Raw genomic sequence first — 10,475 nt, 5'->3', positions numbered from 1 at the left:
TGAAAAATTAGGCAATCGATTGTAACAGAAAATAAAATAAATTACGGAAAAGAACATATTTTAAATTTTTAATATTGTTTGAAAACATTAAAGCTAAGAATTAAACCATTTAATTATTTTTAATAGGAATAAAAATTTAATTAATATTTAATTTTTTCGTTAAATAAAATATTAATGACTTTCAGCTTGAAAATAAAAAGTAATTTTTCAAATTTTAAATGTCCCGAACGAGCGCGCGAGCAGCTTCGTCATACATCGTCACACTTCGGGAAGTTTCGGCGTCGGGACAGCTGATGGATAAAAAATAACATCGAGTTGACGAGAAAATTAATTAACATTTAAATAATTTACAAATTCCAGCTCGTAGGAACTTAAATGAGGGCTCATTTTATTCATTATTTTTTTTTCTTCAAGTTTTATAAAGGGTTTTTTTATCCATGTGCTATAGTTTGTTAGATATTTGCGTTAAACCGGAATTTTGACCATTTTGTTATAAAAAAACATATTTGCGACGCACTTTTTGTGTAGATTTTTTCGGTTGTCGTAGTTTTAGCATATTCTGAATCATTCTGTGAAAAAATTAGTCGGCCAGGAATTATCACCAGCAAGAGTTACTTTTTGGACCTAACTCGACTGGACTAGTAAGCAAATATTTTTGAACATGTACACACAAACGACATTTTAAAAAAATACTCATAAAACTATGAGTAAAACTATCCCTATAACTTAAAATACGTAGATATGTAAAAATACCATAAAATCTTTTAGTTAAAGTTGATATTCAGGTCACCAATGAAAGATGTGACTGAGACAGGAACTGGATGTTCGTGTTTTGCATTTAGTTTAAACACCGCTCTCTCAATAAATAGCCAAGGAGCCTTTGCTCCAAGAGGGTAGTGCGCATTTAATGAATAATAGGTTTTGAATGCTACTTCAATAGCACGGGCACTCGTTTCAAAATCATATTGCACTTCATTAATAAAAATATGATATGAAACGATGTTGTCAATGGGCCCAACAACAATGGGCCTTGGTTGAAGCGGAAGTTTATACGTTTCTAGCGTATTTTGGAGCTGTTTCAAGCTAGTGTGGACGTCATTGGATGTCTAATATAAACAAAAACAAGAAATTAATTTATCATTTTATACCAATGAGAAATTTATAGCAAACTCGGAGTTAAACAAACCTGGACATGAAAAATAAATCCTCCACGTGCTTCAGGTTTTGTCGGATTCCACCCTTTTCCAGTAGGAGTTACAGTGGATTTATCTTTCTGATTTTTTTTCCGTTTTTTAGACGTATTTTGGTCATCTTTCATCGAAACATATCTAGGCTTGGGAAAAGCAGCCGATAAAAGAAAGAATATCGCTAAGTCTAAAGCATCTGTTCAACAAAAGTTTACATTATTAGTAATAACAATATAATAATTAATCTCGTGACTTTATATATAATCATAAATTGTAACTAACCTTCTTGAAGTGTATTTAATCTTAGTGCTATGTTTAGGAGTTCTGCTTCCTTTGGCCTTCTAGGTCCGGAAAATAAATATTTAAGTTGGTTTCGAACCGTAGGCCAATTTTCCGAAAATGCATGTTTCTGATCAGAATATTTTAAATCAAAATCATGTTCAAGCTATTAAAATAAAGTTTGTTATTTAAAATATATGAATATAAGAGAAAAAATTATAAACTTACTAAAATGTATCCGTTACTCTGTTTCAAACAGGGAAACCTATCATAGTAATTGCTGATCGATAAATTTTATACTATGCTCTTTCTTTCATCGTAGCTTTGAATCCAATGGGTTTCTACACTTTCCCAAGGTTCAATATATTTCTCTACAAATGTTAGGCTTTCTGAAGGAATATTATTTATTTCTTCTATAAAGATAAAATTGTAATATTAATAATAATAATAATAATATTGTGATATATTTTTTTTTTATTACATTATCAATCTTCCGAAAAGTCAAAATTTTTACCTGCAGGTGTTTCATGGTCAATCAATGACTTCAAAGTAGTTTGTTTTAAATACTCTTTACGCATATAATTATTGCTTGAAAGCAACAGCCCACGTGCACATTGAGGTAATCCTCCGCCACCACCAGCGTGGGGTGTATAGTACGTACTTGGTAATTCTGTTTTAAAAAGATTACAAATCTCAGCCGCTAATTCCAAGTATCGCGACGCTGCAATACAATCAATTGTTAACTTATTTTCATGCTCTTTATACAGTATCAACCGAGCTAATAAGTTACGAGCATTTTTTGTCAAAGTTTTATTTATTTTATAGCAGTTTAGGACATTTAATCCATGTGGATGTTGTCGAAGCGTAGTTAAAAGTGGTGGCTCCTATAAAATACAAATAATTTTTGGACTGTAAATCAAAGGAAAGTGAAATATATTGAAGATAAAAATATTTGTACCTGGTTTGAATCTTGGCCTATATTATTGTAATAATTCATTAAATCAAAATAATCGTTTGAAACAGAATGTACCTCAGGAATAGAAAGAAGAACATTAGTCTAAAATAAAATAAGCAAGATTAGAAAAAAAAATTCGGTTTATACATTATTGGCTAAAAGCAGTTTGCCTACTTCATTAAGTCCTTGTTCTAATAATTTATTATTAGATGAAACGCCAGTGTTAACTACTTCAGTTCTTCGAAAATGGTGCTGGTCTGTATTATGATTATGAAAAATACTATTTGAAGAGGAAGAAGATGGTAATAGTAAATTAATGTTATTGGAATTAACTGTTGATTCCAGTTGATGATACTGTTTGTGAGCAATCTAGGAATTTAAACATTTAAGTATAGAAATTTTTTGAATTGTCGTAATAATCAGTGTAGATGTGTGTAAATATTCAGATACAAATATATCTTTTATAGAAACGTAAAAAAAAAAAAAAAATAAAAAACAATGAATAAACGACAAAGTAAAATTATAAAACCTACATTACTCTCATCTGTCGTAAAGGTCGTCCCGTCAAATACCTGAGTTATATTCATGTTTGAATTATTAAAATTTAAATCTAAATCTTCCATCACTTTTTTTCAAAACTGTGGAAATAATAAATAGTTTACAATGAGAAAATAATAGATTAAGATGAGGGCTGCTAAAATTTTTTTTTATTTTTTCGAAACATTTTTTTGTTCAATTACTAAATTGGCTACAAATTATTGAATAATAATTATTGAAAGGAACTATTTTTCATAGAACTAAAGAAGAAAATTACAACCATTATTCATTTTTGATTGTAAGTTTTCTAAAAAATAGATAATGGAAAAAGTTTAATGAAGGCATTTGTCAGAATATTTGAAACTAAAATAATTTTCGTTGTTTAATTTTTTAAATAGCAATAACTAAAAAAGTTTTTTTAATAAATTTTTTAAATAAATTTAAATTAAAAAAAAAAAATAAATATCAACATTTAAAATAATAGATAATTAAAATCGTTTCAATGAATGTATTTTTAAATTAAAAGCGCGATGTTTTATTGAAAATAAATTTCAACCCTGATTTTAAGTAAAAAATTGACAAATAAATTGCTTGATACAACTAAAATCCATTTTTTTTTCTTTCGACAAATCGCTTAATTTATAATTATTTTTATAATTATTACTGATCAGCAAAAAAATTAAATAAGTTTATTTCGCTAATAAATCTAATAAATTTAAGAAAAAAAAATATAGAAATATATATATATATATATATATATATATATATATATATATATATATATACTTACTAAAAATGAACAAAAAAAAATGTAGCTCGTAGCCATCCAAAGAACCAGTAACTGTTTGAAAAGACAAAAGAAGAGAGTATGTATGTATATCCTCCTTAGTATATTTCTCTTATACATATATAGTACGTAAAGACTATGTATAAAGAAACAAAAACTCTGAAACTCAGGAGGGTATATATATATATATATATATATATATATATATATATATATATATATGTATCCATATCTATAAATTTATGCATGTGTGTATAATCGTGTAGTAAGTATTATATTAAATAAAAGTATTGTTATATTAATTATTATATTAATGGAATTCGAAACTTACCTGTATCGCTGATCCTTTGTGGAATACAAATCTTTTTATAAATATAACCAAAAATGACTTGAATCAAGACGTCTTGTCTCTCGCCGTAATTGCAAACTAATGCGTGTCGACAAAATACACAGGGTTGCGCAGCCGATTTTTGTGAAAGAGGGGATAAGGTTTACGTTCAAACGTTAAAATCTAAACTCTCAAACAATAAAAATTGCTGAGGTCGAAGTTTACTTTTCACAAATTTAAGAAGCATAATAAGTATAAAGATATCTTAGCTTGGTTTATAAAATGTACAGTTCGGAATAATACATTTTTACACGGCGGTGTGATAATATTCAAATTTAGCTCCTGTAATAAATACCCATTGAAATTTATTCATTTACGTTCAAATTATTAATTTTTAATGTTGGCTAATCATAAAATGTAAGAACTACTTCTGTTGATGTTCATTATCTGAATAACATAAAAAAATACAATTCTCATATTATATATCTTTATTGGTTGTTTAAGGTTTTCACTACTTGAAACTTAAATATTTAAGTTACCAAACTATAAATATTACAATTTTGCCTTATAATTATTATAGTTACATTTTTTTAACGTGCACATTGTAGTTTTTATCGTTTGAAATAGTAATTTTTTGCAAACAAACTGTAAGTTGTAGCATTCATCTGATAATTACTATTAATTACATGTTAAAACAACGAAATTGCTATTTGAAATGCTATAAGTTACTGAACATCTGTTTATTAACTAGAAGTTAATCTTTATTTAGTATAAATCTTTTTTTTCCGTGTGGTTCAAGTCTAGGAATCAGTAATTTGAACTTTGATTCTTGAGTTTTGTTCAATAGTGATTTCAAACTATTGATGTCATCTGCGTTAATGACAGTTCTGACTTTGTAATCGAGTTTTATAAAAATTTGTGTACATAATAAATAGTATTTATGGTTTCTGTTTAGTTATAAATTGCAAATCATAAGTTAGGCGTACACTAATGGTTGATCACACCATTGGTCTTAATATAACTTGATTCTAACTGGCTGCTGACACTGATAATAATTTTCAATGCAGGTAATCATGAAAAAATAGTGTGTAACACTAGATGAAACACGACTTCAGATTGCAATTACTGTCAGCTTTTGCCTACGGCTCGGGTAGCCTACTTTACTTTCGTCTGACATCGTTTTGTTTCATCTCTTGCCACACAATGAACTATTACAGTTTGTTAAAACTATAAAATTAATGACTTGCATTCAAATAGTTATTGATTTTGTTCAAACAAAAAATATGCACATCGTGAAAATTACGTGGGAAAAAATCTCAGCTTTCAGAAAAAAATATCAAATTAGATGTATCAAGCGCCGCACAGTCATAAAAATCGTTTTTTCGTCTTTAATCGAATTTTAAAAAGTATTCTGTAACATAAAATAAAAAATGAATATTCTTATTGGAAAGCTGAGAATTTTTACTACGAAAAACTGTTATGTGCTGATTTTTTAAAAAAAAATTTTTCCTTCAGAAAAATTAATGAAAAAGTTGAAAACAAAAATTTTTAAAAAATCCAAAAAATCATAACTTTGAAACAACTGCATATAAAAGGCTCAAAGGGTATAGCCGGATTAGTATAGGAATTCTGCCCCCATGGCTTTTTTGACTCAAACTTAGGGGGTCGATTTGGTGTCGAATGAAAATAATTCACCTCAATTTTTAGCTCTTTAACTCAAACGGTATTCGAGAATTTCAAAAAACCTGTTTTTTCGAAATTATTTTTATTTTTATAGTAAAATTCGGAATTAATCAATGATGATTTTTTTCCTAATTCTTACGAGTCCAAAACATGAAAAAATCATATGATCGTGATTCTTAAACGGAAAGCCGATTTTTAACAGAGAAAAGAAAATTATAATCTTTTTTTTTTTTAGCCTTTTTGAAAGATGTCACTCACCAAAATTCGTCAGAAAAAGTCTTTCATACTCCTCTATACTCAGGAATTTTTTTGAATTTTTTGAATTGGTGGAACAATTCAAAAAAAATTTTAAACTCATTTTTTTCTTAAAATCTTGCGTTTTAACAAACTTATATTTGTTTTTAGTACAAATAAATACGTAGGAAATTTTTTTTTACCAAAAATATATCTTTGCAAAAGATAAACATAAAAAATCAGTAGCCTACAGTCATTATAAGGGTTATTAATGATTCAAAAGACACTTAAAGGTAATACTTATTAGGGTGTCCCAAAAAAAAACAAATATATTTTTTTTCAACGTCTTATGAGCTCAAAAGTTACTTTATATGATAAAAAAAATCCTCACCGAATTTCAACCAGATATCTTTACAATTGAGCTATCAAAAGGGAGTTCCCTTTTCCCATTTAAAATACAAGCGGAAATTTTTCATTTTAGTTTTTTGTTATTAAGACTATGAAAAAAATTTTTTTTTTTTAATTTCGCCTAGTTTAATTTTGTAGGAAATTAAATCCTCTACAAAAAAGTGTTCAAGCATTATATACGTCAAACGAACTGGGACAAAGTCACTGGGTTTCAAAGATCAACAAAAATGTAGTTTCCTCAATGTTAAATTATTTTTTATTATTTTTCATTTTTGTTCTATCAAATTTTTTTTTTTCACATTTTGAGAAGCACATTCTTGTAGGAAATTTAATTTCCTACAAAAAATATTTAACATCTTATATACGTCGAGTGGATAAGAAAAAAGTTACAGGTCTTTAAATGTCAACGAAAAATGAAGTTCACTTTTTCGTTTACAGTTAAGTTCAAAAATTTAATATTTTTTAAACTTAACTTTTCGTTGACATTTCAAGCCCTGTAACTTTTTACTCATTCTTTTGACGTATATATAATATCAGATACTTTTTGTACGAGACTAAATTTTCTACAAGAATGTGCTTCTCAAAATTCGAAAAAAAAAATTTTTTGATGGAATAAAAATGAAACATAATTTTTAAAAAATTAACATTGAGGAAACTACATTTTTGTTGATCTTTGAAACCCAGTGACTTTGTCCCAGTTCGTTTGACGTATATAATGCTTGAACACTTTTTTGTAGAGGATTTAATTTCCTACAAAATTAAACTAGGCGAAATTAAAAAAAAAAAAATTTTTTCATAGTCTTAATAACAAAAAACTAAAATGAAAAATTTCCGCTTGTATTTTAAATGGGAAAAGGGAACTCCCTCTTGATAGCTCAATTGTAAAGATATTTGGTTGAAATTCGGTGAGGATTTTTTATATCATATAAAGTAACTTTTGAGCTCATAAGACGTTGAAAAAAAATATATTTGTTTTTTTTTGGGACACCCTAATAAGTATTACCTTTAAGTGTCTTTTGAATCATTAATAACCCTTATAATGACTGTAGGCTACTGATTTTTTATGTTTATCTTTTGCTAAGATATATTTTTGGTAAAAAAAAATTTCCTACGTATTTATTTGTACTAAAAACAAATATAAGTTTGTTAAAACGCAAGATTTTAAGAAAAAAATGAGTTCAAAATTTTTTTTGAATTGTTTCACCAATTCAAAAAATTCAAAAAAATTCCTGAGTATAGAGGAGTATGAAAGACTTTTTCTGACGAATTTTGGTGAGTGACATCTTTCAAAAAGGCTAAAAAAAAAAAAGATTATAATTTTCTTTTCTCCGTTAAAAATCGGCTTTCCGTTTAAGAATCACGATCATATGATTTTTTCATGTTTTGGACTCGTAAGAATTAGGAAAAAAATCATCATTGATTAATTCCGAATTTTACTATAAAAATAAAAATAATTTCGAAAAAACAGGTCTTTTTGAAATTCTCGAATACCGTTTGAGTTGAAGAGCTAAAAATTGAGGTGAATTATTTTCATTCGACACCAAATCGACCCCCTAAGTTTGAGTCAAAAAAGCCATGGGGGCAGAATTCCTATATTATTCCGGCTATGCCCTTTTCAGAGAATTTTTTTTTTTAATATATATTACGACTCCACAAAGTTTGAACCAAATCGACGAGGGTCGCCCCGTAAAAATAATTTTATTTGGTGGGATGACCCATATACATTTAATACTTTAGAACAAAATTAAAAATATTTCCATAAAATTTTTTATTCCAACAAAACTATTAATGTAATATAATTTGGCATGAAAGGACGTTTGTGCGTACGCTGAAAATAATTTATTTAATGGTAGCATAGAATTTGAGAAAGATGTAAACGACGAAGAGGATGTTGAAGAATTCTTAGATGTTCCCGTAGACGATGATGAATTTTCTGATTCATCTGATGACGACATTTAAAATTTACTTTTATTAATGTAGATTTCGTTTTAATTATGATTTTATAATTAATATTATTATTTATTCTATTTACCATTATTACTAATACTTATATTATTATTATTTTTACCATTATAATTATTGTTATCATTATTTTTATTCCAGTTGATGGTCAGCTATATATCAGAAAGTTTTGTAAATAAATAAATAAATAGTTGCCATGAAAATATATTAATATTTTTTTATTTATAATTTTAAGAAATTAAAATAAGTAGGCAATCGATTCTGATAAAAAATAAAATAAATTACGGAAAAGAACATGTTTTTAATTTTTAATATTGTTTAAAAACATTTAAGCTAAGAATTGAACCACCCCTTATTAAAATAAATGATTTAAAACGATTAGAAAAATAACATTTTAAATACTTTTTAATGCTTTTGAATCGCCCTTCTTATGGGCATTTAACATTGCAAATCGTTTTGAATCGTTTCTTTTAATCAGGGATTTAATTATTTTTTATAGGAATATATTTAATTTTTTCGTTAAATAAAATATAGATTTCTTTCAGTTAGAAAATAAACAGTCATTTCTCTAATTTTAAATTTCCCGATCGAACGCGCGAGCAGCTTCGTCATGCATCGTCACACTTCGGCAAGTTTTGGCATCGGGACAGCTGATGTATGAAAAATAACATCGAGTTGGAGTGTCATCTAGGCTGGCTAAGTGAGTGGTCGTGTTTCTAAAGTGAGTGGCCGTCTTCGCAAGTTAAACACTCTTTATTCTAAAGCTTTTTCTCATTGTAATAGTGAAAGTGTGGGTCTAATTGGCCAGAAGATTCACAGATATTAATCTCAGGGATCCGTCCTGTTAATTAAAATTGGCTAGCAGTTTTATCGAGCTTGAAAGTTTCTAGGTTAGATTATCATGCCACATGGAGAGTAGATCTGTTGCTCACCTTAATGTCTAGTAGCGACATATTTGACAGCAAGAAGGAACCTTCTGTGCCACTCTTCAAACCACCCATATTAAAGCTGCCTGCACCTACCACCCCGCGTAATTCAAACGACGCAGCTAGAAGAGGATGGCCAACAAACATCGAGCGCCTGTGTCACAACAGATCATCCTTCTGCCCTTCTATTCTCGATTTCATTGAGTCAAAAAGGAAGCGAGATCAGGAAGACTTGGACTGCAGCGAACCAGAAGCCAGACCCACTAAGATCCTGTCCAGCGCTACATCACCATCCCAAATAATTGTCACCAACGAAGACGCCGAAATGGATAAGATACTAAAAGAAATACAAGCACTATGAAATGATCAAGATACCAAGCATCGTGAACTCACAGCGAAGATCGAGCAAAATTCCCATGCCTTCGCTACCGCATGTATTGGGATCACAAACAGTCTAACCGCACTTCAAACTGAGTTTCAGCAATCCAAGTCTGCCCACGAAGCTAGACTGTCTGCTCTTGAAGCTGACTCTATTAAAAACTCGCAATTCGAACGTCTTCATGAACTAGTGACTGCTCTGGAGTCTCGGGTTAAGATGCTGCCAGCCATCCAAATTGGAGAATCTAGAGAAAGAGCGAAGAAAAAACAACATCTCTATCTCTGGGCTTGTGTTATTAGGTAACAATCAAACGTCTGTTGTTCAAGACTTCATGAAGTCTGAATTTAATCTTGACTGCAGCGCTGAGTCAATCAGAATACTCCAAAAGCGCATTATAGTTGATCAGAAATGCTCTGAATCGAAAGCTTCGGTTATAAAGAACAAAATGGAGAAATTGTCTGGTACGAATATTTATATTAAATCAGATAGAACTCCCAGAGAATCCCAAGAAGACCGGCAACTGAGAACTGCTAAAAAACAACTCGAAAAAGACGGCAAAAATGTAACCAGAAAACACAACACCCTGATTGTTGATAACACCGCTTACCGTTGAAGCAATGAAGACAACAAACTTGTTACCCACAACAGCAGCAATAGGCTTAATACGAACTCGCACAGTAGCAGCATCCAAATGCACTACAACTTCATCCTGCCAAAAAACTAACTAAATCCAGTAAGAATGACGAGACGGTGAGAGTAGCCTTTTGGAACGCACATGGACTGACCAATCTTGCGCTATGTCCTTTTATT

The 10,475-nt window shown here is 29.1% G+C and overlaps 1 protein-coding gene across 1 annotated transcript; it reads right to left on the bottom strand.

Annotated features, from left to right (window-relative positions):
* Positions 1 to 332: 332 nt before the first annotated feature.
* LOC130675203 (uncharacterized) lies at positions 333 to 1,631 on the bottom strand. The gene is made up of 3 exons (XM_057480746.1): positions 1,470 to 1,631; positions 1,187 to 1,383; positions 333 to 1,106 (listed from the first exon to the last, which is right to left on the bottom strand). Exons 2-3 carry the CDS (start codon positions 1,316 to 1,318, stop codon positions 765 to 767), a joined length of 474 nt encoding a protein of 157 aa, XP_057336729.1. The 5' UTR covers positions 1,319 to 1,383; positions 1,470 to 1,631; the 3' UTR covers positions 333 to 764.
* Positions 1,632 to 10,475: the final 8,844 nt, after the last annotated feature.

Source organism: Microplitis mediator, chromosome 9, assembly GCF_029852145.1.
Source record: "Microplitis mediator isolate UGA2020A chromosome 9, iyMicMedi2.1, whole genome shotgun sequence".
Classification (NCBI taxonomy): Eukaryota; Metazoa; Arthropoda; class Insecta; order Hymenoptera; family Braconidae; genus Microplitis; species Microplitis mediator.
This window is presented reverse-complemented; position numbering and strand designations above follow the sequence as displayed.

Coding starts and splice junctions, on each gene's coding strand:
- LOC130675203 (XM_057480746.1), bottom strand. CDS start 1,318: ATGAAAGATGACCAAAATACGTCTAAAAAACGGAAAAAAAATCAGAAA. Junction 1,107..1,186: donor GATTTATTTTTCATGTCCAG/GTTTGTTTAACT, acceptor TGTTTATATTAG/ACATCCAATGACGTCCACAC.